At 40.6% G+C, this 23,175-nt stretch overlaps 2 protein-coding genes across 7 annotated transcripts; one reads left to right on the forward strand and one right to left on the reverse strand.

Annotated features, from left to right (window-relative positions):
- The first annotated feature begins 76 nt into the window (after positions 1 to 76).
- On the forward strand, positions 77 to 6,862 carry LOC111269673 (uncharacterized). 5 transcript variants are annotated; one of them, XM_022849448.2, is made up of 10 exons: positions 86 to 1,078; positions 2,654 to 2,739; positions 3,242 to 3,409; positions 3,758 to 3,982; positions 4,367 to 4,624; positions 4,848 to 4,903; positions 5,189 to 5,316; positions 5,592 to 5,679; positions 6,265 to 6,353; positions 6,460 to 6,862. In XM_022849448.2, the coding sequence occupies exons 1-10, from the start codon at positions 985 to 987 to the stop codon at positions 6,606 to 6,608; spliced, it is 1,341 nt and encodes a 446-aa protein (XP_022705183.1). In that variant the 5' UTR covers positions 86 to 984; the 3' UTR covers positions 6,609 to 6,862. The 5 variants fall into 5 exon arrangements, with proteins under 5 accessions (XP_022705185.1, XP_022705186.1, XP_022705183.1 ...); XM_022849447.2 differs by having other exon boundaries at positions 87 to 1,114; XM_022849449.2 differs by having other exon boundaries at positions 89 to 775.
- A 300-nt stretch (positions 6,863 to 7,162) lies between these two features.
- LOC111269671 (uncharacterized) lies at positions 7,163 to 22,735 on the reverse strand. 2 transcript variants are annotated; one of them, XM_022849443.2, is made up of 22 exons: positions 22,509 to 22,735; positions 21,895 to 22,033; positions 21,663 to 21,732; positions 21,283 to 21,321; positions 20,587 to 20,711; positions 19,782 to 19,997; positions 19,399 to 19,569; positions 18,818 to 19,021; positions 18,050 to 18,233; positions 17,488 to 17,620; positions 16,989 to 17,136; positions 16,420 to 16,562; positions 15,780 to 15,977; positions 14,963 to 15,149; positions 14,153 to 14,333; positions 13,832 to 14,048; positions 12,995 to 13,256; positions 11,948 to 12,685; positions 9,784 to 9,886; positions 9,040 to 9,165; positions 8,489 to 8,601; positions 7,163 to 7,847 (listed from the first exon to the last, which is right to left on the reverse strand). In XM_022849443.2, exons 2-22 carry the CDS (start codon positions 22,003 to 22,005, stop codon positions 7,815 to 7,817), a joined length of 3,702 nt encoding a protein of 1,233 aa, XP_022705178.1. In that variant the 5' UTR covers positions 22,006 to 22,033; positions 22,509 to 22,735; the 3' UTR covers positions 7,163 to 7,814. The 2 variants fall into 2 exon arrangements, with proteins under 2 accessions (XP_022705178.1, XP_022705177.1); XM_022849442.2 differs by having other exon boundaries at positions 22,363 to 22,735.
- Between the last annotated feature and the right edge of the window lie 440 nt (positions 22,736 to 23,175).

Consider the following 23,175-nt stretch of genomic DNA (forward strand, 5'->3'; position numbering starts at 1 on the left):
GCATAGTCATCCTTTTTGGAATGAGATTCATTGGTCTCGAATACTGAAATTGCATTTATCTGAATTTTATTGACTCATCCAACATACTAGATACAAAAAAGTAGTCGTATATCTACGTGGTAGCTGTTAAATCAGAAGGGTTCGATCAGGCGATATCTTAACACCGAATTTGTCTGCAAGAACGAGCCCACAAGCATGATAGCCATTTCTATTGGCATAAACGACTACGTGTACTGATAGTGTCACAGAGCGCCGTTCGAGTGGTATTAAGAAGCCATATGCGGCGGTCGACAAACTCAATACGCAGCTTTACCTCTGGTGAAGACCCAGTAGTGGCTCTCCATATCTTTGACCAACGTAGAAACCACAGAGATCACGATTACTGCGCTTTGGCGTACAATGTCCAACACTTCCGGCAAAGGGGGAGACATCTTCCAAGCTTTAGGCAATGAGTGGCAGGCAATCTTGAAGCGCTAGCAGGCGGCCGGTGACAAGCGCCGACTCTGCCTGTAGATGGCGCCTCCGCTACCGCAGCATATTAATGCAACCAAACCCGGTACGGCCGCCATTGGTCACTACTTACAGATATATGAAGGCTCCGGTAGTGGAAATGGAACATTGGCGTACGTTTAAGACTGGTGGCTCTTTGGAGAATCGCAGAAGGGCTTCATATTAAAGTAGCGCGCTTTAAGAGTTGAGTTGAGTGCTCGTGATTCATCGGTTACCATTAAGTACAACGGCCTTCCCTGTTCAACCCATATAATGTATTTGACAAGTTAGTGAAGGAAGTACTATACTTCATAGAACTGTTAATAGAGTAACTCCAATTTTGTATTGACGTATTAAGAAAAAACAAGTTTGAGCTGTCTGAATACGGTATAATGGCTATACTTGAGTAGAACAAGTACCGTGCAAGGTATTGTAGACAAGGCACTGAATAGCAGGGTACCTATAGCAGACATGCTTAAGTAAGATTGTAGAACGATGCGTACCACAAGTATAAGGAAGTGGTTAGGGGTAGCCGTAGCATGTGTGATTTTTTTATGCTCGGGAGTAAGCTCATCGAATGCAGAACCCGGTAAGGAACTCGACGACTTCGAATTTGATGACGATGGTGAGAACGAATATGCGTTGATCTATTTGCATGAGCTCCCGCTTGCAGATTTTCGTTATTACTGTGCTTATTTGTGATTTGCTTTCAAAAACAATTCTAAACATTGCATTTGTATTCTATTCGATTATGAAAGCGAGGTTGCATTGGAGCATCTTATCATTCAAGTCGTGGTACAGATACCGTCAAAGCATATCGACCTCGAACGTTGATTCACGTGTTCGGAGGCTCACGGTTTTTGTTTATGTGACTGCATTCTAGCCTACTCTCCACTGAAAAGCATGAAAAATCGTATCGGCCGGTCACACGCTGAATGTGACGATGACTTGTGCTATTATCTTGCTTTCCATGCGTCCCGCTTTCCTAGCACAGAGTCTTTGCTTTTTTTTCAATTTGCTTCATAGAAACAATGATACCGTCTTCTTATGTTCATCCTCTCAATTCAGAACTCTACAAGGCGCAATTGATCACATTTTTAACGAAAAAAGTATAAATATCTATTCAAAGCTTGCTTTCTCTAATGATTAGAGTATATAGTTTAGTAAATTTTATTATTTGCTAAAAAATTTAAAAAAAATACCGCTGTTTGTGCCACATTACAGTTGACATATTCCTATAACTGGGCAGGTTGTTGCCTTAAAATGCGAGTACACAGGCTACCTTTTATATAAGGGATAAAACATTGCAAACATTAATCAAAATGTTAATCAGCCACTGTTCCATAGCAATTAGTGGTAAAGAATCTTTAGCTTTCACTCCTGTTTTGTCTCACACGTTACGGTCCACTATGAAACATTTAAACGTTACTAATCCACCATCTAACGCGCGCTGCATGTTCCCACGGAAAGTTAGGCCCAACCTGCTATGATAAGACCCTGACCCCGAAACCTTATTATGGAAGATTTTCACAAACAAAATAAGCGGCCTTTTGTTACAGATTTTCTCACTTGAAACTGCTTTGAATATTTGTGCTTATTGCTTTCTCAGTTCCGAGTCAACGCAATCAACATCCTATTTCCCAGCGAAAAAGTTGGTCTGTAATGGTATACATGCTTTCTGCAACAACACAAAAGGGCAAAATTGTTTAGTGAAGGATTTTTTGTTAATATTTATACTATTTTCTGCTTAGAATATACGTATTAACGATCCGTTTGGCTTGGTGAAGTCATAAACTTAATGAGTCTTGATCTTGTCTGTGCAATGACGAATTTCAAAAACAATATTGTTATCATCTAATTAGTCACGTTTACCCGCGATCAAATTAGTATCCGAGTTGAGCGATTCTAGAAATCAACCTTAAGTTTATTGAGTAAATATGTGCGAGATAATAGACCAATATAGATATGATGTATTGAGTATTTCTGCATTTTCATCGCAGTGCGTTCTATAGGTTTTGGCAAGTTGCGAAGTGTAGCAAGATTGTAGCGAAGCACGTTGAAAGTGTGTCCCTTAACAAGTTGTCATTTTGATACCAGTCCCTGGCCTTTGGGCCTTTGTAAATGCCTAACGTTTTTCTCTGTCACTATTTCTCACTGACTGTAGAACTCGAAAAGCTACCTGAGGAGGACGAGACTCAAGCGATTCACTACCGTATCTCAAAGGCTATCAACGATTTGCTTCAGGACAAGGTTCCGCTACAAGATTTTTTTCCTAATTCTTAGATCAGCGTTACATATGTACGTTTTCTAACCCTCTTTACAATTCCATGTGAGTGTTCTGTGCAAAAAAAAAGCTCCAAATTATGGCAGAGGGATAAAGAATGCGATGATGCTACGTTCTCCTGTATTATTTATTGATTAGATGATTCAATGGTGTCCATCCTTACTAAATTACTCTTCTTTTTTAGTTAAAACAGTAACTTAAAAATAGATTATGTGGATTGATTAAGTTGAATTTTATTTATGAGGTGTATTTGAATTGTCTCTTGTATAACAACGTATACGATACTATGCGATAATGACCGTAACACGAGTTAGCAGCACAACCTTTGTAATATCTTAGAAATTTGGCTGCAGATACATCTGTTCCAGCATAATTTTTAAAAAGGATAGTCTGTCTTTTACAACGCCTCAGAATAACATAAAGTTGATTATCAAACACAGCTTAATTTCTTCCTTTGCTTATCTTTAGGTCACTCGCGAAGAGCTGCTTAACCCTTCGGCCATTTTGCGCCGTCCTCTCACAGACCCTCTCGTAATCGAGGACATCACCATAGATCAGCAAGATATATTTAATACGATTCTGGCCAGCTTTACCAACATGCGCGTCAGGGGGCTGCGAGCTGTTGAACTTGATAAGGTTAATGAAGTTCTTCAATGCATTCTTGTGTAACGCGCTGCTACATTGTAAACCTGATTGTAAAGAAGCAAACTCGAGAAGATTTTTTTGAAGCACTGTGCCACGGGTACAGAACTCGAACCGGATACGGGACTGAAACACTATAACCCAATGTCTACTAGACATGGCATAAATACATTATTTTCAAAGGCAATCAAGTTGACCATGTATATTTAAAGGTAGTGGAACAAGCTGTTGCAAAGTTTAGCTATCTTGACAGCTATAGACTACCCGAATTGAATTTCCTGACATCACTTAGATGGGCGATCATTGCAGTCGTAATACCCAAATGGAAACAAATCATTACAGGTGGTAGCGAACATGTCCGGGCAGAACGTTCGAGTTGAAGCATCGATTCCGCTGGTGGAAGTTACAGGGAACTACAATATGTCGGCAAACGTCGCAATGTGGGCATTAGAAGGAGCTGACAAACTTCTACTAAACATAAGCGACTTGCAATTTTGCGCCGAGGCATACTTTGCACAGACATCCCAGGGAACACTGGAAATAATCGACGTCAATGCTACGTTGCAGGTAAGGTTTATTTTTGTATCTTGGTGAAATTTTTGCCTGTCTAAAATCTATGTACTAGAGTAGAACATAGAAGATAATAACAACGATAGATACGAATTATGTACGGCGGAAACTTGTTGGCGATGCGGTCCGATAGCAAAATTGGCGATTTAAGGTTGTTCATTTGCTCTACAAATCCAAATGTAGAAAATTTCAAAGTGTACAACACGGACATCGAAACGAGATGCACGAGGAGTGCTCGAGTAGCCTGGTATGAAACAGTAAGCAGAATTCAACACCCTAGCTTGACTAGTAGCTATAGAACGCATGGAAAAGCAATTAGTTTGTAATCGGCTCGTGCGGTAGAAGGTTCCTCTACTTTAACGCAAATGTCATGACTTTTAGGCATACACAATTGATCTTCATCTTTTCGGCCTTCCGTCATGGGGTGGATCCCTTATCAACCTGTGTTCGGAGGTCATCTTCGAGAACATCAAAGACGGCCTATTAGAAGATTTCCGTTCTGGTTTCAAACAGCGCGCTAATGCCGAGCTTGAAAACGTAAAGATACCGCTTGACTACCAACAGGATGAAAGAATGATTGACACTCTTCTTGCCAAGACAAACGAGCATATTCGGGCCGGCAAAAATGAACCCCTTAAGGTAGATGAACCGATCGACGTTACACATCTCCGAGTCTAGCAATGCTTCTTCACGAGACATTTTTCCTGGACTCTTTATTCGATAGGAGCGTGTTTTATTATGGAAAATGATACGCATGGCTGTGTTAAAATGTGTGCGCTATGCTCGCCATCGCTGCGCCAGCTTCTTCTACTAAATAATCTGACTATTCTGGTAACACGCCAGGTATTATTTTTGCTTTCAGTTACCGCCATTCACCAATCGGATGAAACAAGATCTTATTTTGATGTCGTTCCAAAGGTAAACTGAAAGCACACGTTTTCGTTTTGCTACATCAGAATCAACCTAAGCTCAGACTAAGCAATAAGAGTCTTCTTAAAAAATTTTACCGAAAACATAATATCGAAGGTCCTTTATTGTACAGCAACAATGTAATCCCTCAACATCAACGAAGCTTACTCAGTAGATTGCGTCTGGAACCCGTTAACGGTAGATTGCAACTTGATGATAAATAGAGCAGTTTATTTCAACGCTGGAACGGTTCCGCGTACGTATCGTACAGCCATATTAGTAACTTTTTTTCAGTGAGATGCGTTTAATTCGAGGTGTTCTCAGTGGGTTATCTTCGATGCGAAGAACAGGAGACGTTCTAGCAATGTACGCTAATAGAACGCTTTCCCTCATAGTTCACTTCGGTTTCGATCGACTCATAGGTGACTATTGCAATGAACATTACACACAGATTGACTCTATTTAACCCACACGCGCGCATATAAACGCGAATATGTATATTATATTTATATATATATATATATATATATAAAGCAATTAACCTTAAATATCAAACTCGACATGGTATGTAGTCGCGCGTGTGTGCCTGCATATTATATGTACATGGTACTACTTCTCAATGTGTCACGAATAAGCTTAAAACGGGTGGTAGTGCATAATTGTACATTTCACTTAGTTCTTTTGCACAATATGGCAGGTAGCTACGATTGGTACGCGCATATGATGGGCGTTGGTCCATCAGGATCAGCTGAGATCACCGTGAACGACATCGCCATTCAAACGGAGTGAGTACTCACGCAATGAGCTAATATTTTTTTAAGAGGATATTGGAACATCTCGTTCGGGAATGATCTCGTTTATGATCGGTATGTGAAGAACCGATGTGAAGTACAAGCCTTTCATTTCACTTCATCCGAGCCAGCCCTGAACAGCCGAAACTACTCTACAACACTTTAAAATATATAAACTTATATAATATAATAAAATATATATTAAATGGTACCGCCTTGATGGTATAGTCGCGACCTACACACACAGGTTAGCTGTTCCTATTGAACCTGATATTATTTAGTGGACATAATCTTTAGTCACTTTCGTGTTTTGCAACAGCCAAATCCTCACTTCGCTTGCGATGCGGACAAACTTGTGTTGGTCCGTCTCGTTCGAAAGCTGTTTTCCCTTTCAGACTTAGAATGAATGAACTAGCACATGTACCAAATATTGTTTGCAATCTCGCAGGCGGTATCATACCATCTGATACACTAGTAAGTGGAAGTAAACATTACCACTGGGTATATCGCCCAAATGTGGACTGGATAACTCTGCGAAATAGACCTATTTGGGTAACGAACATTGACAACGGGTTTCAGATTAAGTTTGCGTCTTCGAAGACGCGCCAAGTTTGCTCTACGTTCGCTCAAGGTGCATAGCATCGGCCAGATTGACACGAAGGTCTCAGGTGTGTTAGCTGTTATCCTTTTCAGGCGGTTATCGGTTCCGTATTCGATTAATACGTCATATATGTAATAGATCAGAATTTTCTCATTTCGTTTCTCACCTTCCAGGGCTAGGCAGTGGTGACCCAGCCACAGAAATAATCGCAAATTTCCTAAGCTATGCTTTCCGGCAGCGCCTAGCTGATTGGGTAATGGACGGCTGTAGAGCTAGCCTTCAGAAGCAATTAGATAAAATTCAGATTCAAATATTGGATTGATTCAATCGAGTTCATTGTGTTTAGCCATGACACGTTAATACGTTGCAAGGAGCGTAACGTTTCACTTTGTCGTGAGATGAGATCATGATGGGTTTACGAACGCTGGTCCCTCAGTGGGGGAACCAATCGAAAAAGCTCTTCGATGAACTATCAACATCGTCGAACACAAAAGTCTTTGCCCATGGAACGATATATCGGCTGCGGTAACGAAACTGAATATTTCCTTAATAAAATACCATACAGCTCATTTAGAATTTCTCTCGTGTAGTCTTTTTGGCCGCGTCATTGGATGGTTCGATACATAAAACGTATCTAATATACGTATACTTGCTTGGTATAATGTACGGCGTTGCTATAACATAGAGCAGATGTTTTTTCTGCGGCAAATGTAGCGTATGAGTTGATAGTAATATCAACTTCGTCCGGACGTAGCTACACTTCGTTTCTTATGTGGACTATAGCTTATTTGAAGAGGATTTCCTACGTTACATTGTTGTACAAAATGCGGTTTCTCGATGCGTAAATATATATGTATTGAATGACTACAAGGTTGATTCTAATGATTGCTTTGGTATCACTCATCTTCATTTTATTTACATTTTGTCGTAAACACAATAAAAGTCAACCACAATCATCTACCACGGCTGCCAAACAAACAAGGTTGTAAAGCATATCAGGAAACGTGGCGTCTGAGACGACCTGTTATTATTATTATTATTATTGCTACCTTATAATGAAGCTACACGCACAAGATGCTTCTGCTCGTTCTCACTCGTTCAATGATTTCGCATTGATCGTTCGATCCACGAAATCTAGTCTTCTTTTTAGTTATCATCTGTTCATTAATATGAAAGCAAGGGTTCCTATACTAATGTCTCATTTCATAGATTATTTAACAATGGCATGATGAATTGCGTACTGAGCAAATGCGCTACAGTTCCATATACGCAAATGCTGTTTCAACAAAACTCGGCGGTTACCATTACGAAAGCTCACTTACAATCGCAATTCTACGAACCCCCCTAACACTATTGGGGATTGTCTGTTGACGTATGCTTAAAGCTGTACGTCTAATACACGTTTATTATTAAACTAGACATATGATTAATTTATATAAAATAATACAACGACAGATAAGATGACTTACACTGAAAACTATAACAGCTTTGCGAAGTCAGCGTAAGCGGGATACAAGATCTAACAACTTCAAACGCTTATTACGGGTTCGACAAACGTAGTCTGAAACAAGAATAAAAACAATAAGATTTTGCTAGAGGGTGGTCAGGCAATTGGACATCCGGAGGAAAGCGGAATTTACAAACACAAACATTATGATATATTATCACCAATTTATCGGATCATTACTGCTTCATAACGTATTAGCATATCTTCAGGTGCCAGAACGTTATTAGCTTACACGTGAGGAACCGGTTGACGAAGCCTATGTTTGCCTCGCGAGCATAGCTTGCAAAAGACCTACGACTATGCGATTCTAGATGTAGATAGCTTTTTTTTCATTTACTCTACTAGTGAAAGTGGGTAATAGCCTTCCAGCTATACTGGAAGCCCGAATACCCGCCAGCGTAGTGGCAATTTTTCAAACCAGCTTCGGCAAACGTTTCAAAAGGTCTGACCCAGCTCTACGCGTAAGCAAAAAACTTCCTAACCCAAAATAGGACAAGCAGACTACAAAATCGAATGGCACGAAGCGGCGTACCATCTTCCTCGAGATTTCATGATGTGTTAGATTGCAGTTGTCCAAATCCCTTTACGTATAAACGCGCTAAATTGTTTATGCCTTAAAGAACTGTCATGACGAGTCGACGAAAACAGTTTATAGATCTATATATAGCTTTCATCAAGCTAGCCACTATTCTTACCCCATCGTAGCGAACGACCTTGTGCACTTGGTCAACAAAGGAGGCCTTATCCGAATCGAATCGGTGACTGATAAGAACCACCTGAGTTCGGGTTGATATGTCCTTGAGGAGCTCTAGAACGTACGTTAGATGAACAAAGCAATGTGACAGGTATTATGTTTTATTAATGCCCATATTAGGCCGACCCGCCTACATGCCACAGTAAACGCCTAGGTATCCATACGTATTATTATATAATATGTATACATACATGGTCTTCATTTAAACAAGACGGTAAAGACTTTTCACTAGCTCTTATTAGCAAACACTTAACGAATCGACCTGAAGCGTACAGAACTGTTGATGAACACGAAATTTTATTCTATGTCGCAACCGTCCTGTGAGCCTTTAGGACTTAGAAATGATAAATTCAAGCAAGCCTAAAATAACTGGGAAAGAAATAGGCCTACGTTGTTTGACGACTATTTGTCAACTATAAATTGTTATTGTACTTTGTGCATGTAACCCACCGACATATGTTCTTCTATGTACGTAATCATCTGTCAACAAACCTGCAAGTCTTGTACAATGTAGCTCGTCAAGGGATGCATCGACTTCGTCAAGAAGTAGAATTTGCTGTTGACAAATGCAGCTTCCGGCCGTCGCTAAAACCAATGACATTATCGCACGTTGACCCCCTAAAACGTTTCGATATAGAAAATAATTGATAATGGTGTTGTTAAAAATCATATGACGGATGATCACTGTCCTCTACCAGTAAAAAAGTATCATTGCATCATATATATTGCATACGATTCAGTTCTGGAAACATTTTAAGAGTGTAATTCCTCCTTCTACGAGTGGACGACCTCGTCCAGGCCCCTTTATAACCTGTCTTCTGTTCAGATTAGTGTCATTGAACAAGCTCGTTTACAGATGCGGTGGAGTGTTTTTTTTCTAGGAAAAAACGTGCCGGTGATTTTGTACGCTTCGCTGCGAAAGCAACATCATCAACTCTATGTGTGATCGAATATGGGCGTTGCATTGAAATGACAATTTAATGCTCTCATAATAACAACGATAAGTTCTTAGTCTACGACGTTCCATTGGAGAGCTTGTGTTAGATGGCTGGCTTCGTATAGTTGGCCTAACATGTGAGGCTCATGGTGATAAGCAACATCGAAAGTCATAGTACGAACGGATGCGCGATACCTCAATGAGCGCCCTTCCGTCCAGGACAGTTGATAATGTTCTCCGGCAATATGCCAATATACAACATATTCTGCCGAAAACGGGAACCAATGTCCGTGTCATACCTGAAAACATGTCAATACCACGAAGCGGCTCAGTTGGTCCAAACCTGGCCTTAACCTCTAATGACACCAAATCACTTTCGTTCTCACTTTGATCTCCTTCGCCCTTGAAAACACAAAACAAATTGAAATATTATATTTACACTTGATCACCCATACGTACAAATGTACACATATTTAATTGGGCCTATCGGCAAGGAGCACGAAGAACACCGTGCAAGGACAATGCTATATTTCCAAAGCTTCAAACATTAATCGGAGGACAATAAATGTTGCTAGAATGAACGATTGGTAAAGCCAGATCTGCTAGAGGTAGCAATGACGATGTCTATAGACTAGCGTTACTGGTAGAATTAAATTTCATAGTTAGCTTAACCAAAAACATATATTTTTGTTTTCTGAAATTCGTAAAGATCTTTCCTAAACTTATAGGACTGATAGGTGGTACGGTATGCAGGTTAGTTTCCCGTTGACACGACGTTTTCTATTGCATATCTTAAATTATATATCTTGCCTATTTGACTTCACTTGAATAGCTGCTGTTGAACGGAAGAGGTGCTTTCACAAATATCGGCTTATAGGAGTAACGTGTTTTCGATTGCCTGTGTTTCATGCAAATGATAAAAAACTGAATCCTATAATAATCTACCAGCCTCGAATTTCCTTTGAAAATATTTTTACTTTGTACTACTCGTCTTTATTTTATTTATAAGAAGAGATAACTGTCCACAAGAAGTACTTCCAGCGCGTCTTCCTATCTTCTTCTTAATTTTTATCGGCCAAAAATAGATACAAATCGTCAAACACTAAACGCATTGCATATTACCTTGGTTTATCATATAAAATAGCTGGCAAACGAAGCGTTACGAGAGGTGGCGAAGTTACATCAAAAATAGCTCAAGGTTTAGGACGTTCGTTTGAAAATAAATATTGGCTTGTCAAGCCTTGCCAGGCCCTACCATAGGAAACAGATAGAATTTGTTGCATTCAGCATTTCTGATACGTAGTATAACCTACAAATGCGACACTAAGCAAGTCAATCAACGGTTCTGGTACAACAGAGTGGATCTACAAGGACATGAAGGAAAATCTCTTCCAATTAAACATGATGCGGATTTTTTACCACTACCATAGCCGAAATTCGTAAGATAGTTTCATCCGTTTACCTATTCCTTTTTTACAGTGACAATTTTTTAGTCGCTAAACAAGATAGAGCAGATTAGCTCGTCGCAGGTCTGGCGAGCATTTGTCTAAGCAATCCGCAGGGATCCAAGCTCACAAGCTCTGGCCTTTGGGACTTCTGAAGGTCAAAATACAGGACTTATATAGAAAGATATTTTTGCAAATCAGTTGTTAGAAAAGTCGACGCTCAATAAGCTAGATGGTAGATCAACGTGTATGCTATAGAATGACGAAATTCGCAAAGATAGCTACAAAGAATCGCCAATGCTATATGTTTGAAACAATTGTTTAGGTATCCCGGTTACAGTAGACATAAAAAGGGAAAACTCAGCATTGTGAGATGTGAAATGGAGTATAATCGATGGACGGGTGGAAAGGCAAACGAACGTACAGCTCAGCATATAGGGAACATACATACTACAAAAAGAAATTAGTGTATTAAACAAAGGACAGGCAGACGGTGGCAAGGGCAAAAAGTACTGTTTTTGGCCGATAGTTCGTATAGATAAGCGCTACGAATTACGAACAACAGACCTGCGCGCGGCAGGTACGATCCCTATTGCGTGTTCTGTTGATAAGGGTATCGAGGCGCCATACAAAATCTACGTATAGAAGATTGGTGCAACGAAGGAAGATTGAGTACATAGGAGAAAAACGACACGGCTGACATGACTGTTATAATTGCCTAGTATTAGGAGTAAGACGGTGTTGCATTTAGAAGTGAATCTGAGGTTTTCCATTAGGAACAGCGAGGGCACCTCATCCACCTGGATACAGTGAAAAGCCAGCGCTTTAAAAATGTGTAACGGACATTTAAACAGGGCACAGATCGATACTAGTTTGTGTAATCGCCTATCCTGCTTGTTGGGTTCCGACGTATGGTGCTGCGACAAAACGAAGGTAACTACACAATACATAGTTCTACCAGTTCTTCCAGCATGCACAGTAAGGTCCATGTCGTGACTATCACTAGCGTGTAAATTACCTGACTAGAATAGACCGGTATCCACGTGACTTGACCCTGCGGTACAATTGACGAAAACACCTTTTGCATCTGCTCGCCGATATCAGAAAGCGCCGAACGCTCAACTGCTCGTCGTAACTGAATGAAATTAGTCTCAACCATATCCAGGCCTGTCTCAACAACATATCTCAAAGCATCGTAGAAGTTTCGATATTTCTCTAGCTGATCAGCGAGTTTGTCAGCCATCGTCTCATCCAGCAAAAATGACTCAGCCGGAAATTCTAAAAGTTGTTCGCACAGGTCTTTTAGCTGGGTTCGCATTTCTTCTTCTGTAGCAACGACCTCTTCGTCGTTCTCCTTGCTTACGTCGTCACTTGCTGTATCATCTGGGTTTCCACCTAAGTAATTGTACCGACCCCTTAGATTAGTTAGCCTGGCACGCATGGCTGTCATCTGATCTTCGATCATTCCTACACTGCTTGTATGAATGTCCCCCGTCTCGATAGCCTGTGTAAGCTTATTCTCGGCGTCGATCGTGTCGGGGATACGCGATGAGAGGTCGGCTAGCCGGGTCTCGTAACCGGCAAGCCTACGATTAGTCTCAGCTATGTGGCGCTTTATGCATGTGATCCGAGAAGCGGCTTCCCCGATCAAACTGTCTTGATATATCGCCCAGTCATCGTACTGACGCAATAATTGTTCCTGAAGTCCAATTCTCTCAGATTGCAGTGCCGCATGCTCCACTTGAGTGTTACCATGCTGAAGCATAGAAAACAACAGATTATTCCAACCGTACATCATACTACGCAAGTTTCTGAATATGAACGTCTGCTTCTTTGGCATGCTTTCAAAGCGGCATACAACCTGTCAGGCTCAAACAGCAATCACCGCCCGGAAGCTTCTTTATCATATTATATATACAAGTGTTATGTATATGTATTTTAAGGAAATTTCGAGACAAATGGCTAATTCCGCTACTGCCGTCATATCCAATTATATCAGCATGAGGCAGCATTTGATTCGTGACAGCTTTTATAATACTCAGAAGCTCTGAACCATGACTAATACCTGTTCCATAAAGGAAGTCAGCTCGGCGTTCAACTGGTGGAGTTCTTCCGCAATGTCTCTGAGCTCGGTTCGGAGTTCGTCTTCCGAGTATTGTTCGTCCTCCTTCGCAAGACGACTGACCTCGTTCACAAAGTAATTCCTCATCTGCAATTCCTTTTCAGCCCTTTCATAACGGTCACCGTATATCTTCATTATATGTTCGTCTATGATCAGCATTTTTTCCAGCATGACTTTTCGGTGAAGAACATTCACGTGCTCATAGCTAGAAGAAGAAGAAGAAGAAGAAGAAGAAGCTATTCATTGCTAATATAATGGCATGCATAATGTTTACACGGCAAACAACAACAACGACGCCTCAGTTAGCATCAATAGATCTTCTATCAATATTTGACATTTGAACGGAACGTATCGTCATGTTGCAAAGGCCGATTCTTTCCACAACTGGTTGCACACCGTGTTACATCGGCCTTGGGCCGTATTAGCGGCTGTTATTATTAGGCACACCTTAATCTTGACAGTGAACGCGTCGTGTCACAATTGTGAAGCAAAAAAGTAACTTGCATATTGATTCTACGATTGCCCCACCTTTTTTTTTGGCAATTTAGTTACAGAAGACATAGCAAGGTGATCTGTTGTGCGGCTATAATCAAAAACGAACTTAAATTCTTGATACAATATAACCGTGGTTATATTGTATCAAGAAACTATACTGTGGCCCATCAGTCACTACCAACCCAAAACAGCACCACACTTTTTGACTAAATGTGGAGTAACACCGATGGCTCGTACGGGCCAAAACTTCGTCACCTATTTCGCTAATGAATATACAATACAAACCTTAATTCAGCGATGACTCCTCTTTCCGTAGCCAAGGCCGACTGATTATTGGCTAGTTTTTCACAGATTTTCCGTTCATTCTTCTTGTAGATGGCAATCTTTTGATTAGGTGCATGCTCAGTACGGCTGAGCCGCTTGAACTTCTCGTATATCGAAATGATATCGTGATATGGCGAGCAGGTACGAGCCGTAACCCCATGTCGAGTTATGATGTCTCCTACGAAAATGACAAAATTTGTTTATTCTTACTTATATGAGTGACGTGAACTCCTCGCTAAAAGAACCTAAAGTGAAGAGAGTTCCCGTTATGTATACACTCACCGGTGGGACTGACAAATGTTAGTTTCGAAAATCGCCTGTCGTCGAAAAGCTGCAGAGTGTCTTCAATATTTTCTAATTCGTAGGTTTCTGAGCCCAACAACCAAAAGTTACGCAGTTCAGCCGCTATAATCTGGAATATCTGCGACCTCAGCTTGGGACTTTTCCTGAACTCGTCACGGTCCTGATACGAAAAAATGAGGTAGTGAATTCACGTTAAAGCCTTGTGTTGTACACGGCTAAGATACATTGTGATATTTTCCATTTTACAAAGGTACCTACACATCGTTTAGGGCCGTACTTTCCGGTTGACTGTTAGCTTATGCCCTTTTCATCTGCTGCACTGCCATTCGATTAAATTCAGCCCAGCCTGAAGTACGAATAGACTGAAGGTAACTATTCTATACAATTTTTCATGGAGGTCTCCTCAAAAAAAGTGTTTCAGATGTTGTGTCATTTACTGCCGTTAAACATCGCTTGATGACGGTTCCACTAAATAATAATAATCTTAGCCGACACAGTTTCAAATCAGGTGATTGCTTCGTAGCGTCGGTCATAAAAAGTTAAAACTGTTAAAAAAAGTTTTTTTATGGGACCTCTACCATAATGGATCATCTATGTTATGTCGACAAATGAACTAATATCCTAATTCTATCCTAGTCACTTACCTACAACAATTGTTCGACCTTAACCGATTCTGTGTAAAAGGTTTTTTTCAAATTGCTTATCTTTCGGTAGATGGTTCGATGCAAGACACCTTTAATATAATCCTGCATATTAGTTACTTGATTTGAATACAGCCCGTGTACTTACATCTAGAGCAACATAATCTTCTAAAGGTGTAGCCCCTGGGGGACCAGCTGTAGACTCTTCAGCTCGTTTATAGTTGTAGTTGTCAAGAACGATCACGCGTATAGATTCATCATTCAGCTGAAGCTCAACCAGCACCTTTGCGAAGAGGTCTGCTATCTCAAGGTTCGGGACCACAAAAGAGTATAGGCTGCAGAAAACGACAGGGTAAACCGCAGCTGAATAAGAAATCACGCTTCCTTTTGATCATATATGGTTTGACCTTTAAACGTTGACGTACATTAATAAATCACATCATGGCCGTCTCGGTTGAGATTCTCAAGTATCTAATCCATATAAAGCAATAATGCAGAATATAGACCTGAGCTATGTATCACCAGGAGGTCGAACGCAAATCGAAAAAAAAAAACACGATTTTGATCATCTGATGGTCTAATATTATCTCATATATGGCATTTTCAAACTCAAGAACCGACTGCCGAGTACGGCAGGAAAAGCCGTAAAAGGAATGAAAAAAATATCTGCATAAACGTTCTTTGAATTGCTTGCTGTGTTGCTTGTATTCCAATATGGTCTATTTCTGCGCGTTAAAACTGAGTACAATTCTATTTCGTCGACAGCTTTAATTTCTTCTTTTTTAGGATGTAATTGAAATGGCAGACTCGGGTTGAGGGATGCATAGTCACTGAGGGAGCAAGCGAAGGCTTTCATATTTGCCTTATTCCCGACGGGATTCTTCCGTTCTGCTCCATTTGTCTGTGTAGGAAAAAACACCTCCTGACGTTAGCCTAGGAATTACTCAACAAAAAGACAGACTTACAATTCCTCAGCTGCGCGGACAGCAACTCGATATGCTTCATCTACGTGAATAAGATCCAAGATGCATCCGCAGAAACCGTCGAAATCTTTGTAGTGACGAAGACGTTCATAAATATCGGGAATTCGGAAGTATACGTTGGCCAAGGGCCCCATAGCCGCAGCAAGTTGCTCGCGTGCACTTTCAAGTTCGAAAGATGAGCTGTAATATGTCCAAGCCATTATGAATTTCCTGCTGATACTAGCAATTCAATTGGCACCGACGTACTTTATACCGTTTATATATACATATGTAAACTTCATACCGATGTGTCGCATCGACAAGGTAACAACTAACAAACAACCGCACTTGAATCCTTACAAATAAATCATTAACACGTCCGATGAAACGGAATTACGGTTTAGTGGGCTTTGACCCAGTGTTTGTAGCCTTACGTAAATACATAAATAAAATAAAAAAAAAAAAACATGTATACATTTCAAGTAAGCGTACGACAAAGGCAGGCAGTCAGCAAATGTGTGCTTAACTAAAGGGTAGCCCACATCTAGATACATGTGTATTGCATACTGCATCTTTCATTGAAAAACGGGTGTTTAAACATTTAGCGATGAGTAATTTCAAAGCAGTGCAAAAACTTGTGGACCTGTTATTGGATATTTTGATAATCTCCGAAATAATTAGTTGATTTTCGTTGAGTAAAAGATTTCGCCTGTCCTGTAGGTCGTCCTCTGCCGAGCTATGCGCCCTGAGTTGATCCTGAACCGTTTTTAATTTTTCACCTAATTCCTAATAATACCGAAAACACAATTATAGGTTAGACAAAGTACTACTTTAATCGTACGTTTTTTGTCACGGCATTTTTTCATTTATAGCGAGTTCCTTTGGTTTAATGAATTTAAGCCTACTGGTTAATTAGGAACAATGGCACTATTGTTATATAGTGTTTTCCCTTTTGAGACACTCGAAGAACAATCTCGAATTAGGGCGATAGCATGTATTGGAGAAGCCTTGACGTGTCTCTCGACACATCTGTGTGTTCGATGAGCCCTATCATTGGACGCGTAAGAAGTGCACCTAAATTACCTTCGACTTCTTCATATATATATATATATATATATATATATATATATATATATATATTCCCTTCACTCTAAAATGTACATATAAATAATACACTCTGAATAAGATTATTCATTTCAATTTTTTTCATACCTTAATTGTTCTTTCCTTGTCCTGTTTGGATGCCTTTAGCATATTCATTTTACTTTTATACTTGGGTATCATCATTTTTAAAGTTTGCGTTTCTCTAGTGATACGTGCATCCTCCATACTGTCAAGCACACCTTGTTCTCCGTGGGTTCTGTCGGTTAGAACAGAGCAGAACGTATATAAAGTATTAGCAATATATCAATATATTCAAAGCCCCCGTCAAATCGCTTTCAAATTATTGCATGATTTGACCTCTGTGCTACGATACCTCTTTGGTGTTCTTTATACTAGAGTAAGGGGCTGGGTTTTTCCTTCGAGAACCTTTTCTCTACTACATGCACTTGTGTATAGCAGGAGTTCATTTTGATAAATAAAGCGAAACGAAGCACTGCATTTCTAGTAGAACACCACTTAATCAAATTATATTTGATTTAATTTTTCGCTGATATCTGATCTTATTACGATCCCCATTTGTAGCAAGAGGGGTGTGTAGGATGCTAACCTTGCAGTCAGTACCCGGATCAACGCATCTTTCCTAGCAGCTTTCGTACCTATCTCGTCTTCGAGATCTTTGATCCTTGACGCCATCTGCTGTAACGAATCCGCAGATTCGCTAATCTGGGTCTCTAGTGAACCTAGATGAGTAGAACCATTGAACAAGGTTACGGTTTTCGTCGTGGCATAGTTAACTTGTTAGGTATGTCAGTATCCACCGTCGACTCTGCTAATGCCGACGCTCGCTTCGAACGACCTGATTGTCCTTGATAGAGCTGCATTATAAGTGTGACTTCCGTTTTAAAATCCTCACGATCATTTTTCAATACGTAAACCAATCTGACTTGTGAACGATAAGAAAGCAAGTTGACCTATGGGAGACCTTAGACCAAATTTATGTGAATCATCGAACTATAAAAATCAGCTCTATGAAGCACGATCATTTTCGACATAATGCGCTTCATCGTCTCGCCATTTGCTATTTATGCTAGCTTTTGGATAGAGAAAGTGCTTCGCAGCCTATCATAGGATATCAATAGCATGAAACATCGTCACATAAATGAACGTACGGATTTTGCTCTCCGTCGATTGGCATTTGAAAACGTCAACGCGCAGTTTTTTCACGTAGGTTTGTTTGCTGTTCAGGTCGTTATTAAGCGTGTTTAGCTGATTTTGCAAGATGACCAGCTGCTTCCGTATGAAAGCGCCCTCTGCCCCGTAGAGTCTAGCGGAGCTCAGCTGCGACTGGAGCGCCTGAAATTGAACAGACTACTTAATCGGCAAATTATACTCAACCTGTTAATGACTAGATAAATTCATAGGCAACCTAAACGTTGACACTAGTTACGCACGTGAGTGTTGGTGTTGTTATTATCGTTTCTCTGTAATAGAGGAGGAAGATTCTCGAACGCTAACAACAAACGCCGGCGTGTTGCCGATTCATTCGCATGACAACGCACTCAGTGTATCAAAATTCATTGTTTGTATACGATTGTTGGCTGTTCGAAGACAGAGGAACGTTACGTAGCCGTCCCGATATTTCCGCTGTGGCTGTGTCCCGTATCAGTCGATCTGGTAGATCGATTATCGTATTAACTATCGAAAAATGCGAACACCTACTGATACTCTGTAAAAAAAATCCGATTTCTTCAAAAATGTTCCGTCCGAATGTCTATAAATGATCTCGTCACGTTCTACCTTGTTCTAGTGATATAGCTGCGAGTACTACTAGTTCAATAACAAACATAGGCACACATTTCGCACACAAACGCAGATCTCGAACAATGGACAGGATATATCGACAGCGCACAACGAAGGATGGTCACGTGCAGAGATACCTTGCGTGTACTTAAGATTTCTTCTAACGAGGTTGCGATCGGCCAGTAAGATTTGGAAACTTGTGATAGATCAAGCTCAAGCTTAACGATTTGACTCTTGAGCGCCCGCAGCTCATCTCCATTAAGCTGAAGTTCCAATTTCCGCTTCTGTTTCTTGAGTGCTAAATACTTCGCTTGCAGTGTGCTTGCATCCTTGAGTTGTTTCTGTAGGAAATATGTACGTTTCAATGAATAAGGATTGCGATTACCTATTTACGATTGTTTTCCTCTCCGAAATCTTCTATAGCAATCAAAAGGGCCATACTGTCTAACCTAATTGTCTAGCACACTACATGGTAAGTAAACGCAAGAAGACCCGCCAATGTCCTTTACACTTTAAGACAGCTGATTTATGGACAGAAATTAGGATGAAGAAAGTAAACGAACCTTCATTTGACAAGAAATTGCTACTGCAAACAACTTTTGAGGTACAATAAATTGCTTCGAGAAAGCAGTCTAGTCAATTCAACAGGCATTTAATTCAACAGACAGCTCTTAAAGCGATAACACTTTAGCGAAACATCATTCAGGAAACGTCCTACCAAGATGGCCTCCGCTCTGTCAATGTCCTGCGCGGCCTTAGTGACCGCCTCTGCCCCAGATTCTCGGATGTGTTCGGCCCATTTTTGCCAGTGCTTCCAAACAGCAGCGTCGACCAGATTGCTCAACTGTTTCATAAGGGTGCCGCTCTCAAACTCGTCTGATGAAAATGGCTGTGAAGGAACCACCATTAAAGTCGCTATCATTTAGTTATAATACGCGTGCGTGAACCAACTTTTTTTTTATTACAAAACAGAACCATCAGATAAATGTGTACCTGTCGGCGTCTACCGACACGACCGATAACACTCTAGTTCTAATTTATATTACCGTACAACAGTGAGTTTACTTTCATTAGGCTCTTAAAAGATGCTTATATCAACACCTGATTTTGCCGAATGAACTGAACGCTTTTCGTTGTGACGCCGATAGATCGCAGCCTTTCGTGCAGCTGCGCGAATGTGACGTTTTGGCCATCAATATTGTAGAGGATTTGCAACTGGGTCGAGTCTCGGTTAAAGTGAGCTTCAACGCGAATATGGTGCTCTCCAAGTTCTGCAGAGCCCGGAGACTGTTGTGTGTTTACGTCACCGAGAACGATCTATTGTGAAAAATCGAACGACGAAAGTTTACTCAAAATGGTCAGCCCGGTATGTCAAATGGGACTGCCCATGCGATATCAATGCATTTGGTGGCATCAGTTTGCCGTTAAGGATTGCTTCGGACGTCTGGCCCCTGGCGCGAAGCTAAGCGGCTGATTTCAAACATTTTTCTTTTTTTTCCCTCGGTATAGTAAGCGTCACGCCTGCACTAGCACGGGGCCATCTGACTCCGACACCTAACAGTAAAGAAGCTCCCATATGTAACCAATGCAAGATACCCTTTTTGGGTGATTATTTTCATTTGTTGTCATATTCTACGGTGTACTAATTGTTCCACGCTCTACTCCCAGCTACACCTGTGGACCAATTGGCGAATTATCTAGTTAAGCGTCTAACAGGAACCCAATGATTGGCTTACGCAAAAGACATTTGCGAAGTGGACGTTACTCTATCGAATTTTTTTATACAATCTTTAACACTGACCTCTTTATTGACACCTGCCTGCAAAATTGCCGTATGAGAAAACACGACTCTAGGTAGCTTGACATAATAAAACTATTATAATTTGAACATAGAAGTGCTAGGTACCTTAAGCACGGTCGGTTGTTGCTGCTTCCCTGAAGTAACAATTGGCGACAAGAACGTCGTTCGGGCATTAGAAAGAGCTGACTTTTTATACGATGTCTGTATAGCGGCCAAGCAAAGTTCCACGGCTGTGAGGGACGCATGTTTCCGCAAACGTAAATCCACAGTTGCAATCAAAGTTTTAATGTTATTAATATCGGTTACCTTGCGCTTACACACTAAACTTACCGGATCACTGAAGTACGTCTGAACCATGCTCTAGGGTATAACTTAAATAGAAACATCTACTCAGCTGAACTCTAATACGAAGAAATGTGATGCCCGTAATGTGCGGATCGTGCGAGCTCGATGCAACAGCCCTATATTGAGTAAATGAGCCTAGTAAATTATATCGGATTTGTAGAAAAATATCACCTATGGTTGACTGGCTAGCTCATATGGGCGACTTATAACTTCGTAGCTAAAAGGTAAAATACGTCGTATTTAAATAGAACTCGGTCGATGACATAAACTGAGAACAGCTGTATGTATGTACCACATCTTAGCTTACGCTGATCCTAAATAAGCAGGAAAAGCTAATTAGTGGTTTACAAAAGTAAACCCATAGCGAAACATATAAACGTAGCCCGTGGCTAGTTTGGATTAGTGAGATAATTTACGTTGAATAAATTTTGAGTAATTTTAAGCGTTTGATCTTACCTTTGATAATGCTGCTCTTTCCCGAGCCGTTCTGCCCAACTGAAAACCCACACAGTGAACAGCTGGGTCTTCAATAAACAACTTCTACTCATTTTATAAATTGTTCAGCGTCCAAATAATAACGTGACCGTATAATTACATGTGCAGCAAAACTAACAGTTGTATTGACCTGCCCGCGTCTATCGCGTTGATCTGTCTAACCAGTCTGTATATACGAATCGTATGAATTCAAAAAGACTTCACCTAAAAATAGAAACGTTGCCCATTCTGCCGATGCAAGCACGACTGATTAATCTACTGTTCTTCTTCCACTGTACAATTCTTTATAAACACTTATGTCAAACACTTTTATTTATCTATTCGAAAATTAATCTACCTACCCAGTAGATTGATGCCGGGGTGGAACTCGATTGTTGTGTCTGCGAAGCTGCGAAATCTTTTCATTTCGATCTGAAACGCCGTAAATTAATAAGGCACATCGGAGAAGACTGTTGTTTACGCGTTTAAGCCGGACAATCGCATGTTACTTTGGAAACAGGACGTGTTCGTTCGTGACGACTGTTCTAAAGCAATGTATGAGTGCGATACCGCTGTTTTAGTTGCCATACAAACCTTTTTTATGTATACCCTATTGGTCGATGGCTCAGCAAGACTACCATCGACGCTAGTTTGAGAATCTTCCGCAAATCTCGTTCTCTTCGGAGCTGGGCCATTGGACATCATTGAGGTTTATTGGCTACAGTAACGAAACCTGCATGATACGTATTTATCTATTAATTAAATATTGCCATAGGAACTATGAAAAGAGAATGTGTTCTTCACGTACATACCTCGTTACAGCATCGTTTACTCAATCCGTTATGCGGCACCTATTTGTGGTAACCGGCCATTTTGTTTCAACACGGCGAAATTTTCACATAGAATTATGGCGAGGTGAAAACTTATAGCAAACAGCATTTCAGAAAAGTAACCATGTCGAGTAAACATGTCGATCTTCTAGTACAATCATATTGCTATATATGCAATCTCGTAATAGTAATTTAGCCTTGGCACTTTTATTCACAGATAAATTATTATTACCTCACACCAGTTGCTACATCCACAATTGTATACGTTTAAGTTCCGAATCGGCAACCAAATCAAGCGCTGTTACACAAAGAAGTTCGCACAACCGTCATCATAACTTATCTATATGCGCTTTCTCTGACTGACCTTCGCGTACCCACCGTGAAGCCAATTGATGCAGATGTTACTGAAATCTGTTTGAGGCCAAACTCAATGAAACCTGACGTGCGAGGAAGATGCATACGGAACTACCATCTGACAACGTGCGCAGGGTCTTGTTGCTGACAAGGAACTGCTGCTGGTGCCTCGTTAGCTTGCTCATTACCATTAGAAGCTAAATTAAACATGGCGTGAAAACCGAAGAACGAGTCAATTCTCTTGCTGGATGCCCACAATTTGCGAGCTCTTCTAATGCGGCCAAGTGAGAAATTGAACTTGCCGCCTGAAAGCAATGAATTAAAATGAGATTCAATAATACCCCTTCGAAGTGGTTTAAAGATTTTCCTTTACTAGCCAATTTTTCGGTCCTATCATTCATTTGTCATGAATCACGCGGACTCGAATTTTTATGGTAGACACGCAGGAATGATACGTCGTGAATCTTTTGGGAAAGTAATTCTGCGGCTGAAAGATGATGGTGAATCAGCTTCAAGTGCTGAACTATCATTTCTAATCTAAAATGAGCCAACTGACCCTTGGAGGCTACGAAAACTTAGTAAACGACAACGAAAAAATTGAGTGTTTTGGGTCTTGGCTGCATCAGATGAAAGGTTTATGGTCACGAAATATGTTCCAGGTTGAAAGATGAATACGCCACGGGTTATTGAA

Source organism: Varroa jacobsoni, unplaced genomic scaffold, assembly GCF_002532875.2.
Source record: "Varroa jacobsoni isolate VJ856 unplaced genomic scaffold, vjacob_1.0 scaffold_1404, whole genome shotgun sequence".
Taxonomy (NCBI): Eukaryota; Metazoa; Arthropoda; class Arachnida; order Mesostigmata; family Varroidae; genus Varroa; species Varroa jacobsoni.

Bases quoted from the DNA above. Each gene is read 5' to 3' on its own strand.
- LOC111269673 (XM_022849447.2), top strand. From the start codon at position 985: ATGCGTACCACAAGTATAAGGAAGTGGTTAGGGGTAGCCGTAGCATGT. The intron at 3,983-4,366 runs GTAAGGTTTATT...CATGACTTTTAG, and splicing joins ACGTCAATGCTACGTTGCAG to GCATACACAATTGATCTTCA. The intron at 5,317-5,591 runs GTGACTATTGCA...ACAATATGGCAG, and splicing joins CGGTTTCGATCGACTCATAG to GTAGCTACGATTGGTACGCG.
- LOC111269671 (XM_022849443.2), bottom strand. From the start codon at position 22,005: ATGATGTCCAATGGCCCAGCTCCGAAGAGAACGAGATTTGCGGAAGAT. The intron at 19,570-19,781 runs GTGTTGATATAA...GTTCCTTCACAG, and splicing joins AGTTCATTCGGCAAAATCAG to CCATTTTCATCAGACGAGTT. The intron at 12,686-12,994 runs GTATTAGTCATG...TCTATGCTTCAG, and splicing joins TGACTTCCTTTATGGAACAG to CATGGTAACACTCAAGTGGA.